Source organism: Hydra vulgaris, chromosome 14, assembly GCF_038396675.1.
Source record: "Hydra vulgaris chromosome 14, alternate assembly HydraT2T_AEP".
Lineage (NCBI taxonomy): Eukaryota > Metazoa > Cnidaria > Hydrozoa > Anthoathecata > Hydridae > Hydra > Hydra vulgaris.
Genome location: NC_088933.1, coordinates 31,712,043 through 31,732,210, shown reverse-complemented (window position 1 = coordinate 31,732,210; position 20,168 = coordinate 31,712,043). Strand labels below are relative to the sequence as shown.

The window sequence follows — 20,168 nt, the reverse complement described above, 5'->3', positions numbered from 1 at the left end:
ATTGAGCAAGTATTGTGTATAATCAGATTTGATGGCAAATCATTGTTACTAGGTTGTATATATAGACAATGCAACATTAACGACATTGCCCTCAAACAACTCAAACAACTGAATCTATTACAGCAACCAAACAGACCAAGTTAACTAATAACTGCTCCTCTATGTTATTGTATAGTGATTTAATCTAAGCCGCACATGATATGAGTCTATTGAGATAAATGGTAAAGTTGCAACCTTTAGACATTTGATGTATGAATGTCCCAGAGATTTGAGGTTACAATCTTGTTTAGAAGATAATAGTTTAACACAGCTAATAACATTTCCGACATACCATCATTCATATCTCATTGAACCATCATCAATGTTTGACTTAATTATTAGTGATGATCCATGATTCATAAAAGTCTCAGAAGATGATCTGCTAGGGTTTACAAAAACAGGTCAATCACGTTGTGCTATTAGTGGTATATAGGCTGTTCATTTCAAAGAAACAGCACCAAAACTTTCACATCCTCATCGAATCTGGAGTTGAGCCGAATATGATGCAATACCTACCGAAATAGCTTCAAACAACCATCATACCATGTTTGAAGGCCATACAGTTAACGATAATTTTAACTTAATTGTTAACATCTACAAAAACCCCATTGCAGAACACATACCATCAACTTTAATTCCACCTAAAAAAAAAGAAGCACCAAGAATTACACTGGAGGTAAAAGAAGCAGTAAAACAAAAACATACATTATGGCTCAAATACATCACTGCAGGCTATCAAACTCATGCAAATTTATGAGATGCAAAAATGTTAAAAAAGTAGCCAAAGAAGCTATATATATATATGATATATAAGCTATAATATTTTTAGAGGTCCCCCGACACTCTTGAATATTTGACCAGTCCCTAATATTTATAAAATATATAGTTTTTTAAAAGTAGGTCGTGTTGGGTCTCAAATTAAGCGAAATTTTTAAAAAATTTCAAAAATAATAATTAAAAAAAAAAAATTATTATTTAACTGCTATGTATATATAAAACTACATTTTTCATTTTTATTTTAAAAATGTCATATTTATTGCAGTGAAATCTAATGTGAATTTCTTTTAATAAAATTATGATTATTTTTAAAATTTTTATAAAATATCACTTAATTTGAGACCCAACATGACCTACTTTTAAAAAAACTATTTTTTTGAAATCATTAGGGACTGGTCAAATATTCAAAGGTGTCGGGGGACCTCTAAAAATATTTCTTATTCTAAAATTTTTGAAAGTCATTGTTTTTTTGATATAAAGAACACAATTAGGTGTAAAACAAAATCAATTTTTTAAATTGTTATTTTGTGATGCACCCTTATATATATATATATATATATATATATATATATATATATATATATATATATATATATATATATATATATATATATATATATATGAAGAAGAATTAGTTTATGCATTCAAGTCTAACCCAAAACGCATACACTGACACATTCAAGCAAACAACTAATGAACAAATTCGCAGCCTAGAATTAACAAACAGTTAAACAACTACAAAAAAAGACAAAACTAAATATTTATTTCCGAACAGTGTTTGCATTGAACAAGAAGCTCTATGCTACTTTTTGATCTACAGACACAAGCCATATGTCAGCTTGAAGAAAACAACATTCATGAAGTAGAAAAAAAAACTAAAGGTTTATCTGAAAATAAACCCATGAGTTACAACCAAATACATCCCCACCTACTTAAAAAGTGTGCAACATCTTTTGCAATCAATTAATGTATACTAGTATTTATGTATGTATGTATGTATGTTTGTGTGTATTTATATATATATATATATATATATATATATATATATATATATATATATATATATATATATATATATATATATATATATATATATATATATATATATATATATATACATACACATATATATTTATATATGTGTGTATACATATATTTAGTGAATGAAGCCACTAACGGACAATGTTCTCTAACAACTTTGTTTTTGGTACTGTTTCACTTAGTATTAAAAAAAAACAGTTTTCAAGATTAAGAATCAAAAATTTGTTGTAGCATCCAAAAAATATTTACAGATTCACACACACATACATATATATTTGGGTGTTTTATTTTATCTTGTTTTAAAACCATTTACAGTTCAAATTTTTGATTTGTGAGATTGGCTAAAAAACTAAAAAAATCATATAAGAAATAAAACCTTTTCAATAAGTAATGATTTGCTCTCCTTTAATTTGTAAATGTCTTCTTCAAGCTTTGCATTCTCACTAAAACAATATTTTTACTTAACTAATATTTAGTTATATATAATAAATAGTTATATTATAATAAATATTATATAATAGTTATATGATAATAAATATTATATAATAAATAGTTATATTATAATAAATATTGTATAATAAATAGTCATATGATAATAAATATTATATAATAAATAGTTATATTATAATAAATATTGTATAATAAATAGTCATATGATAATAAATATTTTATAATAATAGATATTATAAATAATAATTTTTTATGATATACTACTAATTTATTTATTTTAAATAGAAACGGAAGTTTTGTAAAATTTTCATGTTTTTTTCATTAAACTCATTTGAAGTTTTTTTTTTTTAAAAAAAATTTTTTGTTTTGGTTAATTTAAGTTAAAAAAATTTTTTTTAATGTTTTTTGTTGTAAAAGACTCGCAAATATTTTTTGACAAATAAATTAAATTTATTTAATAAAATAAAATATTAAAATTTAATAAAATTTTTTTTTATAAAATAAGGCAACGCAGGGTTTTTGACATGTATCTAACATTGACATGTATTAGATTAAATGTTTTTACCAGTCACCCATTGATTATTGTTTAAATTATTTTAACAGTTGTAGCCAGATGTTAAATGAACAAATATAACTATTTTTATCCACACAATAGCAAGTGTAAATAACAACACAATACGGAGGACATAAATTACTAATAACTAGGGCATAAATAAACTAATTTCTAGTTTTTGGTTGCTGAAAACTTTAGTCCAAAGAAAAGGAAAACCATACTATAATATCATTTTACATGTATTTTTTTGATGTTGTTTCTAAATACTAAGCATTTAAGACTTTTTTGTAGCATTTTTTTTTTAAAAACATATTTTAGTTTTGGGGTAACATTGACAATGTTCAATTCATCCCATGGGTCAAAAATCAAGCAAAAGTTGGTGGAATGCCTTAGGTCTGATAAATCTTTCACAATTAGATGAAATGGAATCAAACAAAACAAACCCTAAATTAAACGAGCAAATACATCAAATGTCAACAGATCTAAAAACTGACACTCGCAAAAAGTTAAAATCCGCACCTAGCAATTTTGCATAATATTGGTAAGAATAAAACATCAAAACCTGAAGATGTAAAAAATTATCTTATTTCTGAAATTAAACCAAATAAAAAATTTGTAACTAAGAAATCCAACAAAAAATTACAGCGCTGCAGGATTTCCTCATAATCAAATATTAAGTTATTAATGTGATGAAGAGCTTAATAGTATGATAATTCTTAGAGAAAAAAATTTTTAATCATAAATTGAAATTTTTTTTATATTTTTAAGTAGACACTATCAGAACTGTTTAATTGCAATTTTACAACTTTTTAATACTACTTATTTTTAAAACGAAAATTTAGGTAAAAATTTTTAATATATTAAAAATATAAAAAAAACATATATTAATAAGTATTTAAATTAAGAACTAAGAGGTTTTTTAAAAAATCATTATCAGTGCAGTTTTTGTAATTGTTTTGAAATTCTGTATTCAAAAAATAATTTTAATTTAATATATTGTTACCACGAGTAACTAATTGTGATGGATAAAACTCTAATTATATACAGGAAATGTCAATTAAATGTGTCATGTGCTTTTTATATGATACCAAAAAAATTTCATAGTTAAACTCAAGGAATACAAAAAGTTGAAAGTTCAGTGACACTATTGTGGGTATGTTGACATAAATATGTCAAATCTGTCAACATTGCCAGCAACTAGGAATATGTCCATTTATGCGAAATCTTAAATTATCAGTTAATTATTAGGATTGAACGTCAACAAACATGTTTATCGATGCCCATCTGTTTTCTGTTACAACATATGTAACATAACTTATAACATTAAACAGATGGTCAAAAAATATAAAATCAGAATACAATATAAGTTTCTTTAACAATTTTATCAAATTGATAAGTAAACATAAATGTCTCACAGAAATTTTGTTTACATTTACATTTAAATTTTGTGATATAGTTTTTCATTAGAAAACTATATCACAAAATTTAAATGTAACTGGCTTTTATATAATTTTCAAAATTCACAAATATTAAGTAAAACTATTGACAAGGTAAAAAAGTTCAAACTTTTTTTGTTTTATTTATTATAAACTGCTGTAGTCTTTTTTGAGATGCACAGTGAACCATTGTAAGCGACAAGTAGGACCTTCTTAGAATTGTCTAGAAGATCCTTCCAGGATCTTCTGGATAATTTTAAGAAGGTCAAGAATTCTAGTAGATATATTTTAGAAGAATGATTAGATATATTTATATATTATTTATATATTATAATTATATGATTAGATATAAAGTTTAGATATATTTTAGAAGAATGCTCAGCATTTAAGACAAAACAAGTATCTTTCTTGAAAACACACAATATTTTTGTCCTGGTATCTATCTTCTATTTGTGTTCAACAAAACTGTCAAAAAAAACATTAAACCTAAAGAACGAAAAAATAATAATTTTTTTTTGCAAATGTTAACTAAATTTTTACTTAACTTTAATGATATTTAAATTCAGTAAAAATTTAGTTGATAAAATTAACATCAATAAACCCAATATTTTTTATGTAGTGATATCCTTATTGAGAAACAGAAGTAAATAAGTTTATAGCTTGTAAAAAATATGTAAATATGTTAATTTTAAAGTTATTGATTTAACATAATATAAAAATTAAATTAATACTACATTTAGTTTTAATTTTTTAGTTTTTCTCTATATATTATACCTCTGACCTATTTTCTTTATCATTTTTTTAACTCAGTTTTCTCTCTCAATTTGATTCAGTCTCACTGCAGTCTTTGACAATCTTGTGTGTGAACTTTTAGCATAATAAAATTGATTAGGCCAAAACAGTTTTTTGTAAACAGTGAGTATTTTTCATAATTTTTCTAATGATTACCTAGTTGGGAAGAACTTTTTTCTTATCATTTTTCTAAAGTTTACCTAATTGAGAAGAACTTGTTTTACCATTTTTCCAATGTTTACCTAGTTGAGAACAATTTGTTTGGCACAGTTGATAAGTTTGTAGATATTCAAATATTTTGATACAACAACTTCAATTTGAAATTTTTTTTCTTTGACAAAGATAACATATCTTTTAATTATAATAACTATTTAAAAAAATACAACAAATTTTACTACTAGAATATCTTATAATAGAACATTTTAAAGACCTAAATCTAGAAAAAGTAACAAATTTAGTCAAAGCCAGTGTTTGGATCAATTGCTAAACACTATAGAAGAAAATATAAAAAAAATAAAACTTCAGAATGCTTTTTTAAACCAACTATAAAATAACAAACCAGCCTATCTGCTTTCTATCAGGATGTTTTTCTATAATTTTTGCTAAAGCATCGTATTCTATAAAAAAAATTAAATTTATTATAAAAAAAAAAATAAATTAATGTAAAAATTACTATCAATCAATTAAAAAAATATAAAAGCAATATAAACAAAAGTTAATAACTTAACTAAAAACATTCTTAAACTAAATAATTGTAATAAATAATAAATAAATGAAGTTAAAATTAAATAACAAAAGTAACTAACATAGTCTTGAAGAATGTTTTTCGCATTTCATTTGGTTGTGTGTGTGTATATATATATATATATATATATATATATATATATATATATATATATATATATATATATATATATATATATATTTCAATTTGGTTTTTCACATTTCGATTGGTTGTGTGTGTGTGTGTGTATATATATATATATATATATATATATATATATATATATATATATATATATATATATATATATATATATATATATATATATATATTTATATATATATATATATATACATATATATATATATATATATATATATATATATATATATATATACACACACACAACCAATCAAAAGCTTGGGTTCATTTGCTTTATTTTTTAACTCTTCATAAGTTTCTTTGACAGTTGAAGCTACTTACATTCATATCTAGCAGGGCATTAACTTTAGGCATTTATTATGACATTTTGATTTTAAAGAGATTCACACCTAATTGTGAACAAAGAATATATGTTTATCATCATTACAATAATGAATACTATGGGTACATTTTGCTGTTATAATTGGAGATATTTTGCTGAAAAAATTGAAGATAATTTGTTGTAATATTAACATAATTCAAGACTTGCCAGGAAACGCATGCTGTGTTTTGTCTTGTATGTGCGGTGTTTTGTCTTTGTGTACTGTTTTTATTTTTGTTTCTTTAGGGTGGTTGTTATTTTCAGTAACGAAACTGGATAAGGCATAGCAAAACAAAAAAACAGTTTAAAGTCGACATTAAAAAGGATGATTTTCCTTTCTTTTATTTGTTTTTTTAAAGAGGAAAGCGAAAATATAAATTGCTATCCGTTTGTAAAATATATTTGTTTAATTTTTTGTCCCTATATGAATACCTCTATGTAATGCATGTATATATTTTTGAGTATAACTTTTTTTATTATATAATTATATTTATTTGTTCTTTAGCAAACACGTGTTTAGCTTATTTAAATATGGCGTTCAATTCATACACAGAATGACCGTGGTTCATATCCCACCATTACCTATTAAAATTTTTTTTTTTTTAAATACCACTGGTATTAAAAATACTGCTGGTCATAAATTTGCTTTGCAAACATTTATCTTTTCTTTTTTGTATATAAAAAATCTTTTGGCTGTATGTTTTTAAATGATAAACTTCACATTCAGATTTCTTATAACATTTAAGCCTTTCAGTGTATTTTCTAAGTAAGGCGCACACATATACATAGCTTTTAAGCTTCAATTAGGCTGTGCCGCCTACACATTTTTGACATTAATTGTTTCATAATACCTTAATAGCCTTAATTGTTTCATAATACCTTTTTATTCCAGTATTTTTTTATACTGGAAAAAAAATTATCCCCAATCTTTGGGTGCTTTATAATTTTGGATACCTGTTGCTTTTTAACAAAACTTTAAGGAGGGCCCTAGAGTACCACCTCAGATTTGCTTTGAATTTCAATCACCCACAGATTTTATGAAAAAAATATAATCCTGAAAATTTTAGCTTGATTGGCCAAACCGCTCAAAAGTTATAATTGAATCAACCTTGACCAAAATTGAAAAAGCTTACAGTAAATTTTTTTGATTTTTGACAGACCATAACTTTTTTAATAAAATAGGTGATTACCTAAAATTTTGTACAGTAATAGTTTTTCACCCAAATAATCTATTTTTGTAGGTATTTTTGACTGATATAAAACAGTTCTTGAGTAATTGTACCCCATAGTTGCTAAAAATCTCAATATTATAAAAAATATAGGAAACTTTAAATTGTTACAGTTCAATACTTACAGATAGGCAGTGAAAATTTTTGGTTACTTTAGTGCATTTAGAGTAACCACCTGTGGTAAAAAACAAAATTATGCATTAAAAGTTAGTCAAACACTTGCAGCAAATTGTTAAAATATCACTTTTTTTGAAAAATATGATAAATTACATTCACTTTGCAGACATATAAAATAGCATAAACAGTTGAAATAAATTATGAAACTTTTTACTGTGGGCAATCTATATATAGGCAATCTTGAAAAAAAATATTCAGAGACCTATACTCTATCATACATTATGATTTTAACCTTTTGAGTGTGATGCTTTTTTAGTTTAAAAGGAGACCTAGAAAATAATGCAAGTTACATTATATTGCAAAAAAGTTAAAATAACAAAACAATGCTGAAAGAAGAAATGTACACATGAAACACAAGTGCACTAATTTCACTATCTCTGATTTAAATAACTCATAACACCGTCATAATCATTATTAGCAAGATTGTAGTCACAAGCACTTCTACCCTTAATTGATTGGGGACTAATTTGACATGATACGTCAAATAGACAAAAACTGGCACGATTGTGCATCATTGGTCCATTTTAAATTTATTTGTTTCTATGCATGAACTTCTCATTAACATCTTGGTTTTCATTAAAAATCTCAAGCACAAACCATTTTAACAATTCCTCATTGTAAAAGCATGCTATGTTTTTTTTTTCTCTCAAATTTTTTACTTTTTTTTAAACATCTTCGCTTCCAATAAGGCTGCAAGCAACCACTATTTAAAGTTGGAAGTTACTGGAAGAGAAAAGATGAAAATTGTAGAGCAAGATAACGATTGACTGAAGATTTAAAGGATTGCAAATTATATGAACTAGGAAAGCAAGATAAAGCACTTAGGAACAGTCACAGAAAAAAGATGAGACTTAATTGAATGAGGAGTAACACGAAAATAAATTTTAGTAGATGGCAGAAGAGACACTAGCTCTTAAGAGCAGTGCTCATTATAGTATTTGTAGAAAAGAGAAAGATAAACAAAAATACGACAATGTGATAATAGTTGGAGGTTGGCTGAAAGAGCAGGTCCAACAATGTTTACAATGCGTTTGTAGTATAAAAGAATAAGAAGAAGAGTGCTGTCCATTGAGGACAGCACTCTTCTTCTTATTCTTTTATTCTTCTTCTTATTCCTCAATGGACAGCACTCTTCTCTTATTACAGAATAAGAAGAAGAGTGCTGTCCATTGAGGACAACTTTTATACTACAATTGGAAAGGAAGGGATCAATAATCTTAAAGATATTGCCAGATACACCATAAGAAGAAACTTATAAAGAAGACCAGCATGCCAAACTTCAAAAGCTTTTGAAATGTCAAGAGCGATGGCGTTAACCTCTCCACCTTTATCTAATGCACGATAAAACCTATCAGTTATTACTGTTAGCAAATCAGCTGTAGAACGAGAAGATCGAAATCCATATTGATGGTCAGAAAGTAAGTTATTAGATTCAAGATGAGAAATTAAGTGTTTGTTAATTAAAGATTCAAAAACCTTGCTTATGATAGAAGACTAATGGGACGGTAGTTAGGCAAATCAGATCTCTCTCCAGAATTTTTGAAAATAGGGATAACAGATGCTGCTTTCCAGCAGGTTGGAAAACAAGACTCTGATAAGCACTTGTTGAATAGTTTTGAAAGTATAGATGACAGCTCCGGAGAACACTTCTGCAAGATTATAACAGGTATGCTGTCCGGGCCACAAGCTGTAGAAGAGTCTAGGCAGGAAATCACTTTAGATACAGAAGCTGGAGTGATACAAATGTCAAGCAATGGATCAACCTGTTTGTTGGCAATATCAGGTAGAATGCAACTAGTGGAATCAAGAGATGATATTGATGAAAAGTTTTTAGCAAACAGTTCAGCTTTGTCTTTAGGTGGGGTGACAAAGTCTGAACCATACAAGAGAGGTGGAATTAATTTGCCCTTATTATTAATATTATTAAAGATTCTCCAGAAGTCACAAGAGCCTAATTTTTTAGATAAGATACCAGATTTCATAAACTGAGAATAGCGGGCTTTGGCGTTAGACAAAACCTTTTTACAATGGTCTCCAGCAGTAATAAACAGACGTCTGTTTACTGGAGAATTGTTTTGCTGATAGATATGGAAGTAACAGTTTCGATTGGCAATCGCAGCACCACAATTTGAGGAAAATCATGGAGGAGAGCGAGGCTTGACCTGGAATCGTCAAGAGGGAACAAAAGATTCCATGCCTGAATCCTAGAAGTTATGTAAAAAGCACATTTGTTGACAGGAAGACAAAAGATTTCTACCCAAGGGTCATCACGAAGAAAATCACGGAAAGAGTCCCAGTCAGCTTTAAGGTAGTTGTAAGAGGTACGATAATAGGGAGATTCAGGTGACGAAGAAGAGTGAGATATTAGTTTTAGAGAGATCAAAATGTGATCAGAAGCACTTAAGGGTGAATGTGGATAAACTGAGGGCTTGGTCATTATGATCAGAAATAACATCAAAAAGAGTGCAGTCTTGAGATGAAGGAGAGCGATTAAGAACAAAGAGATAGGTGATAGAAGTGGTGTTAAACGAAAGCACATGAAAGAATAGTCTGTGGATTCAAACCTAGTTTCACGACAAATGGGCGAATTCTTACAAATATAAATACCCAGGCCAAGCATGTGACTTTTGGAGTCTTTACGATTTAAAGAAAGTTAACCACCAACACTAAGATTACATGATGAGACAGCTGAACTCAAATTATTCTCACAAAGAGCAAGTAGGTCTGGTGAACTTTGCAAAAGATAAAACTCAACAGAAGGAAAGTTACTTTGAAAACCACGAATATTAGTGAATGATAGGTTTAGAGATGGTGATGATGATAGCTTATTGTGTTTTATAGTTTTTTGTACTTTATTTATTTTTAAATTTGTTGAAGAACTTGACTCAAAGCATAGATAGTACTCAGAACACCCTTTAATAGCCCAAGCAATTGCCACATTACTATTAATAAACCCTAAACCGTAACAAAGGGCTCCAAATGTGGCCTCGGCAATGCACACCAAAAGTACAAACAGAGACACCATCCATGTGCAACATGGCAGTGTTAATACTTTGATATTTTTCAGCTGTTGATGGAATTGGCCTCTTTGAGAGCTGCCACAGAGTTCATGAAACCTGACTACCAGCCGGCCTCAGAACCATAAAACTGAGTTTTAGAGCTGTACCCTCATTAGGAGATAATAGAATGAGTTGCCTAATCATAAAAACAGAGACACAAGCAAAACCCATGCATTGAGTCAAGAAAATCCAGCATTTAACAGGTTTATAATTTAAAGGTTCTTTTTGTACCAAGTTGACATTATTCAGAAAATGGGTTGGTAGAGATTTTCTGTAAAAAATATTTCTCCCTATCTGGTAAAAAAATGCCATGCTTGGGACTGTGCTCATAGCTTTATATATCGTTTATTGAGGCTAAAATAAGTTTTATGCTGAATAATGTCAACATTTTAACAAAAACAGTTTAACTAAAGAGTAATCATAATAATGCTAAACTGGAAAGCCTCCCAATGAAAACACACAACGCTGATACTAAAACCCCATACCAAGGCAAAAACTGATGAATGAGAGCAAAAAAATTCCATAATGCGAGGTAAGTCAAGAGGCTTTATATACATGCTCCCCTAGACTAGACCTAAAAGCAGGGCAAAATTATAACCATCTAAAAAAGTATTTAAAACCAAGAATGATGTATTCAAAACAAAGAGATAACCATGATATGAATAACCAGATAATGTATACACAAAAAATGCTAAGAGCCACTCACACTTGACACCAGACCTCCGTTACAATTATTAGGCTGAGTAGCAAATACAATAAGAAAAACACAGGTATATAACACAGGTATATGTAGCATATTTTTTATATCAATTGTATTCTTGTTTAGAATTACTGAACTATTAAACTAGATAAGCTTAGACATTTCATGATCTCAATAAGATTTTAGTTTCTATCTAATTTTCTAGATCTGACGTCACTAGTTAGTTTGTTGTGGTTTGCACTATGCAGTCTTCACTAATGTTCTTTTGGCCGTTTTGTCAACAATAATTTTTTTTAACGTTACATTTTTCAGTGGTTATAAGCTATTAGAAAAAACTGCATTTATTGTCTCATCTGTTTATTTTCTCACTATTCTCTGCCTACTAATTTAATGTTTGAATATTTTTTATCTTTTGAAAATCATTTTTAAATTACTCTGAGTAAGATTTACATTTCTTGTACTATTAGAGTCACCACATTTTCTACTAACTACTTTCATATTAATCAATACCATCTTAACTTAGTTTCGATGTTTATAAGTGGTATTTACTTATTATATTTATATATATATATATATACATATTACAGCCATAAAAGAAACAATAAGATACTCTTCATTATTAACTACTAATTACTATTTGCTTTGTGCTATTTTTATACATTAAAATTGTTTATTTTAATATATGTGCATACATGCATGTGTACACGTTTGTCTCTTCTAGCGTAAGCAACATGGTATTTATGTTTAGGTATTTACATATTTATTTATGGTCACACCAGCGCATTCCTCACCACCCTCACAAGATCTCTAAGAATGTTGGAGCTGTATTTAAAACTGGAAAAGGGATTGGAACTTTTGGCTTTTGTAGCGTAGTCCTATTATATTGCAATATTGACTAGCACGAAATAGAGTGCGGGCAGTGAGATCTGCTGCAAGGACATGCCTCTGAAGAGTGACGTTAGTGCTGGTCATTGTCTTATTGTTTGCTAAAGATGACTAGAGTGTTATGGTTCCCTCTCTCCCTGCGTCGTGAAATTTTATTCCTCCTATTAAATAGTCTTTACATTAATTTATGTTTTTTACCCAAATGACATTATCTACAATCTGGTTTTATTATCACATCTCCCAAGTCTACATAACTGGATGGCTCCGCTGGTCACTTTTGTATCTTTGTGTCGCATAAACAATTAAAAATCATATTATATGATAGAGTATAGGTCTCTAAACTTTTTTTTAGAGATTACCTATATATAGAATGTCCACAGTAAAAAATTTCATAATTTATTTCAACTGTATACTGAATGTAATTTATCATATTTTTCAAAAAAAGTGATATTTTAACAAGCTGCTGCAAATGTTTAACTAACTTTTAATGCATAATTATGCTTTTTACCACAGGTGGTTACCCTAAAGACAAAAATGTAACAAAAAAATTTGCACTGCCTATCTGTAGGCATTGAGCTGTAGCACATTAAAGTTTCCAAAATATTTTATATTTCAAAATTTTAGGTAATCACCTATTTTATTTTTAAAGTTAAGGTCTGTCAAAAATCAAAAAAATTTACTGTAAGCTTAAACTTTTCCAATTTCAGTCAATATTGCGGTGTAGTGGTGTAGTGGTAGAGCGCTTGCTTCCGAGTTTGATTCCCACCACTTCAATGGTAGTACCACGCTCAATTTGTTTCTCTGCACAGCAGCCTTTGTCAAGATTCGTGTTTCAGAGTTACAGAGTTGAGAGAGGATTATAACCACAATTAAGTAGCTGCCGCATCTCCAGTGGTATTCTTGGTGGTAATTTTTTTCTTTACAATTTGACTACGGCTGTTTTAAAATTTTGTTAATTTAAATGCAACAAAAAAAAAAGTTATGTTATGAATAACATTTAATCATTTAGTTGTCTATTCTAAAAATTTTATTTTAAGCGAAGGCTTTAAATAAAATAAAAAATTAATTAATGATTGTTTAGAAAAAAAGCATTTTGCCTAAATTAACAAAAAATGTTATATTTAAATTTTTTTTAAGTAGGTATGAAATTTTTATGGTTAATTTAAACTTTTGAAATTATTTTTTAAAATGTCTTTTTAAAAATCTTTTAAAAAATTATTTTATTAAGTTACTTTAAATTAATTATGCCTGCCGGATTGTAGCAATACTCAAATTGAAAAATATATGTAATCTTTTCTAAATATATATTCAATCATTTTCAAATATATATTCAATCTTTTTCAAATATATTCAATCTTTTTCAAATATATTCAATCTTTTTCAAATATATTCAATCTTTTTCAAATATATATTCAATATTCCTGGGGAGAACGCGGCCAATCGGCTTTTGGTTGAACAAAACATTGTCAACATTTAAAAATACTTTAATAATATTATTTATAGAAAAAGCGTGTAGTTATAAAAAGCAGTTATACTTATACCGATATGGATAGTTATAGCAAAGTTGCATCTTTGTTAGAGGAAGCTTCTATTCTTCTTCGCACAAATCAAAGCACAAATATCAGCAGGCCACAATCGGAACTCACAATAACCTCCACATTACAAAGAGCTAGAGGAATGCTCAATGAAAGTGGTTCATCGGGTATTTTTAGGCGCCTTAATAGAAACGATAGATTAAGGTCGTCAGCACCATACAGTAGCAATATAGGCAACCACATAGGCAATCAAAATAAATCAAAGAAAATGACAAAAACATTAGAATTTGCACTAATTTCATCTACAGAAAATGATGAAGAACAATTCCTAAAATGGGATTCTGTAATTGCAAATGGAATTTTGATTATCAATGAATTCGATAGTGAACAAATAATAAGAGAGAAAATAAAGGAGTCGTTGCATGAAAAATTTCCTTTGCTGGGTTCAGATGAATTCAATTTTTGTTAAAGTATCACGAAAAAAAATATCAAAATTAAATAAATGCTCAAATATTGATTACTCATATGATGTTGTAAAAAAACTAGCTGGACAAGGGCTTTTATATTTACAGCTAAAAGAACGATGCAATGATCATCAAATGATCATTCCAACGGAAGTTATTGAAATTCCATCAGCTTCATTTGTATCAAAAAGTTCACAACTAATAGATCAAGAAGATGTTAATGAAGTTGATATACAGGAAATAAAAGAACTTACATCAGCTTCATTTGTAGCAAAAGGTTCAGTTGATAAAAATATATATATTGAAATTGATTTTGAAAACCAAAAAATTAAGGAAATTAAAGAAAATAATCTTCAGGATCCAATAGAAATTTTAAGGTTTCTTCAAAAAACAATGATCAAGGGCAGAGTTCAAGATATAGAATACATTGATGAAAACACGGATAAAGATTCTGAGACAAACTTTATTTTTATCGATCGACAAAATATTTTAATGTCAACATTTGCTGAATTAGAATCCGTTGAAAATTTTTTAATTACATTTGAAGTTGACTTTATGGGAGAACTAGCTAAGGATTATGGTGGTCCAAGGAGAGAGTGGATACGAGAATGCAATAGAATGATTAAAGAGAGATTATTTGATAGTGGTTTGAGAGAACTCTTTGCTGAGGAATATTACTTTGTAGGTTTGTTAATTGGTATTGCACTCTTTCAAGGAGGGCAGCTACCAACATATTTACCAGACAGCATCATTATTAAGATCACCGAAAATACAGCAGATATTTGTATATCTAATATACAAAAAGGTTTAAACAAGTTTAATTTGATAAGGTTTTTCAAAGAGTTTCCACAATTACTTGAATTATTAAGACCTTCAAAAGTACAATTCACAGCAAAAATGCTTTTAAAATTATTGAAGCCAAAATTTTCATCACAAACATAGAATAAATCTCTTTTTCTTTAACAGCTTTAGTTAAAGAAAAAGAGATTTATTCTATGTTTGTGAAATATGTCAGAGAGGTAAGTTTTTTTTAAATGTAAAACAGTGATCACTGTGATGTTTTAGATGTTACATATAATATATTATTTAGGTTGCCAGTGGTAGAAGAGAGTGTGTTTCATTGGCAAATATTCTTTCTTTCGTCACTGGAGCTTCAGAAGAGCCTCTACTTGGGTTTGCATTGCAACCGTCTGTTGAATTTATTCCTACTATTGAAGCTGATGAAAAAGTAAAAGATCTATTATATTTAATAAAATAGTAGTATTTAACTGAAAGATTTTGCTCATACTCAAAATAAATATCGGAATAATTTATTTCATTCAAATTTAGTTTGTTATCGGAAACTAAATTATAATTTGAAAGATGTATATTATTAAAATATTATTTTTATAGTCTGTCAAGTCATGTTATCCAGCTACTGGTAATATGTAATCTAGTACAACCTGATTCATGTTAACATCAGGAAGGGCATTTAATTGTAAAAATGTTGCTTTAACTTTTCTATAATGGTTTTTAAGTGTCACTATGAAGTGGTTTGGATGGTTCTTCATAGTTTATGGTTTTTAGATTTCTTCATAATACAAAACTTGCAAAATTAAAAAACGTAAAAAAGGACAACTTTGGCCCTGCATGTTTCTGCATGACTTTGTTTCACAATATATATTTTGTTTTAAAATGTTTATATTCTCTACCATAACAGTGTTCCCACAGTCCTGCAATGTCCGGGACTAGTATCCTAGAAAGTCCTGGGATTTTTCTTTTTTTTTCTCAAAAATCCTGGAAAAGCCCTGGAATTTTTAAAGTGTAGGGGAAGTTCGTGTACCTAGGGCCACGTATTTTCAACGTCAAAGTTTAATGCTCCGCACTTGTCTAAAAATTGTAAAACTGATATGATCAAATGTATATACCAATTACTTTCTATTGATATAAGTATATTGACTTAAATAAAAAAGTTCCGCCATATAGAGGGGTTTGAAAAAAATTGGCCATAGGTACGGTGAGCTTTTTTTTAATTGTATCCAATTTAATTGTAGACCAATTGTGGCCAATTTTTAATTGGCCACCAGCTATTGTACCTAGGATAATTTAGGTGCAAAGTGGGACAAAACCACCCCAGTTTACTTTAATTAGTGTGATTTCTATAATAAGCTAAAAACATAAACAAGAATAATTTGCAAGATCTTGAAATTTTTTTAATAAATATGCAAAAATGTGTGTAAAAAAACTCCATGCTTGGATTTATGATGTAATTTTTCAAAAAATATTTGAAGGTTATTTTCATAAAAAATTGTTTTTTTAAATAAAAATAATAAAACTAGACATTCTTAAGTGTTGCAAGTTATAATAATATTTTTATTTTTGTTCATTTATAGGATCAGAAGACACATGAAGCATATATGTATATACCAACTGCACATACTTGCTCTAATTGTTTAGTTTTGCCGCGTGGCTGGCTGTTATGCAAGCTTCCAGCTAATAACGACCTTTTTGATGTTTATGACATGGCATTTACTAATAACTTTTTTGAAACAATATGATTTTGCAATATGTTTGATGATATTTTTACATGTTCATATATGAACATGTAAAATGCTAATCTTTTTTTTGTCCAAGTCTCTGGTTTACCCTCTAAAAATATTAAGAGACCGTCTAGAACGAATGCAAAAATTTAAAAAGTAACGCTATTATGGATAATTTCCATTTAGTAGCAAATGAATACATTGCTTGATTTGAATATAGGCTCAAAACGAATTACATGGAAGTAAAAAAATATAGTACTCTCGAGTCCTTAATAAACAACCCCCCCCCCCCCATTTCCACTGTGCCGTTTATTCCCACCCCACTTGTATTCTGGACTCGAGAGTATAGATACAAAGGATTCTATTCAGTAGAAACTATTCTGTACACATTAACAAGCAGCTAATACAAAATAAAATAGAACAAGAAGTTAAATTCATCTGAAATTATAAATAAGATTCAAATTTTTCCACCACAAGTGCTAAGGCTTCTATGTAAATGTCGATTGCCATTTCAGTGGATTCTTTAGACATATCTATTGAATTTCTGACGAATGCTTCAATATCAATTCTATTCGGAATACTAACTGAGTTAACAACAACATTGTTTAAATCGTGAGATAAAGGGCCGTCAACATCTACTCCATAGATATTAAAATCATTTATATCATTTTCAGTTTCATCTCTTGACATAGGATTGTCAATATTTACCATTCCCATAGTCCATATTTGATTGGGAGTCCAATTTTCTTCTGTAGATAAACGATGGTCGTTGTACATAAGTTTAAACTTACTTTTAAATGTCGCTCTGTTCCATAGCATAAAAAGTATAATAGAAAGGTAACACGACGCATCGAAACACATCTCTCCATAACCTCTCTATTCTTTGATTTCTTGTGGAAGATCCAGCTAAAAAACTCCCTCTGCCATGACCTCTTCTTGCAATCATTTCATCACATATAAGAACATTTTCTACCCCAAAGTCTACTCTTATTCTTGAAGGCGTTGAAAACTCGCTTGTCGCAATTAAAAAAAGATTTAACACCGTTTCTGCTAAATTATTTGTATTGGCTTCCAAAAACATTACTTTCCTTGATTTACCATCAATGCACCCTGTATTACAAATTTCCAACGAATTAGAGAGTGATGTCCATCTATATGCCATAAAGAATTTGGCCATGGTACATAATAAGATCGCCTTCTAACCAATGCTCCCCATCGCAATGCAGTATTCCTATGATCCACTCTGTTTAAACTAGAGCGGATTCTTCTTCTTTGTATATGGTAACCTTTTGATCTAAAATAACCAGATAATAATGGTTCCCCTGTTGCTACACCGTGACGAGATATGTATTCAGCTATAATTCTGTCTATTTCGTGGTCATTGATGTTGCTAAAACGACCTGTTTTGTTTAAATTAAGTTCATTTACTCTGCGATGAACTGTCCAACGTGAAACACCTAAAACCTTCGATGCAACATTCCAAGAAAAACCCAAACACTTTTTCTTTTAAAACATTTTTTGGGATTTCGTACTTTGGCCTTCCAGGGGTTTTACTATATAACACATTAACATTGATACTGCAGTATTTTGAAGATTTTTCATGATAATAAAGGGAAAGCATTTTTCGAATCTCCAAAAATATATATAATATACTTTCTATTCTTTCTTTGTTGTTTAAATCACCAATAAACTCTTCATTAAAACTGTTCAATACTGGAATAAGTTGATCGATTAAATCAATATGCTGTAATAATAACGACAAATAATCACCACAAGTGGTTTTTCCAATAAAAGATTCAACTTCATCTAGAAAAAATATTAAATTTTTATATAGATCTGCACCCATGTCTTTTTCAATGATTTCGGTCGCCATTGTTTTTGTTTGTGTTTAATTTTTTTGTTTGCCATTAATTGTAGTTATTATTCTTCTATTTACGCGCGTAAATTGCTTTATCCCAGGAATATTGAATATATTTGAAAAAGATTGAATATATTTGAAAAAGATTGAATATATATTTGAAAAAATTGAACATATTTGAAAAAGATTGAATATATATTTAGAAAATATTGCATATATTTTTCAATTTGAATATTGCTACAATCCTGCAGGCATAATTAATTTAATTCTTCCAGTTGCAATAGAATGATTTACTTGTATTTTTTTTTGTTTTGTTTCTATTTTTACAAAAAATGGTTTAAAACCATTTTTTTAACTTACTAATCAGAGCATGAGTAAAAATGACTATTTTAAAAAGACATTTTTTTAAACAATTTTTTTTTAGGGTAACTTTTTGAAAAAAATAAATGTTTATACAATTTAAAAATAATGACACTTTTTAACAATTTAAATACAAATTGTTCATACATTAAAAAATCATTAGAAGTCATTTTTAAAAGCGTTTCGCATTAATTAAACATTTCAAAAGACAAGTTTTGAAGTTTTTTACTTCAAGTTTGAGTTTTTTGAGTTTTATTTTTGCTTATGTTTTTTTTTTTATAAGGAATTGTTTTCTTTTTTCTTTAGCTTATTTTTTAAATTTTTTCCTAGTTAAAGTTTGGCTTACCATTTCTTTTTTCAGTGCATTTTTAAATCATTTCTAAAACATCTAAACAGTCATGGTCAAGTTGTCAAAAATAAAAAAAGTCATTTGCGTGGTCAGCAATAGCGCTCAATCGCATGCCATTCCTGTCCAAGCTTGCATATTGGGTGGGAAGCATGTACAGCTTAAAGAAACCTTTCATGAATATTTTGAAAAATCCTAAAAAAGCAATAAATGATGTAATATATAGACGTACAGCAAATGATGTAAAGCTTACTTACAAATGATGTAATATATAGACTTACATAATTGTATTTTTATAATTGTAGATTTTATATTTTCTGAATTTGATTTATTAGATAAACTGTTTTTTTATCTAGGGCAAAAAAGTTTGTGGTGCCAAAAAAACTCAAAAAGATGCCTATAAATAAAAAAAATTCCTATTCTTTCTCTGGAGGAGAGGGGTTCGTTCGCTTACATGGCTAGTTATAACATAACTAGCCATGTAAGCGAACAAACCTGAGAAAACCTCTTTAACATTTATAAATATATACAATAGTAATGGGCAATTCCGTGTGAAAACATCCAGGGCATCCAACCCTAAGTCTCAGATTTTGCTGATTTTTAAACCACTTGAAGAATTTAGTAAATTATGAACATCCGGAAAATTTATTTGTCTAATTTCATTCGGTTCCTAAGATATAAGTAATTTAAGTTTGCCTCCA

General features: G+C 28.3%; 2 protein-coding genes across 2 annotated transcripts in view; one reads left to right on the top strand and one right to left on the bottom strand.

Annotated features, from left to right (window-relative positions):
- The window catches only part of LOC100215405 (THO complex subunit 7 homolog), a 36,972-nt gene that overhangs the window by 3,296 nt on the left and 13,508 nt on the right, over window positions 1–20,168 (bottom strand). Inside the window, exons 5-6 of the mRNA XM_065817131.1 lie at window positions 5,648–5,705; window positions 2,234–2,300 (exon numbers count right to left, since the gene is read on the bottom strand). Coding sequence (XP_065673203.1) covers window positions 2,234–2,300; window positions 5,648–5,705 — 125 coding nt within the window. The remainder of the gene's footprint in view (window positions 1–2,233; window positions 2,301–5,647; window positions 5,706–20,168) is intronic.
- On the top strand, window positions 13,931–16,921 carry LOC136090491 (uncharacterized). Its single transcript, XM_065817191.1, has 5 exons — window positions 13,931–14,263; window positions 14,370–15,309; window positions 15,351–15,403; window positions 15,475–15,612; window positions 16,757–16,921. Exons 1-5 carry the CDS (start codon window positions 13,931–13,933, stop codon window positions 16,919–16,921), a joined length of 1,629 nt encoding a protein of 542 aa, XP_065673263.1.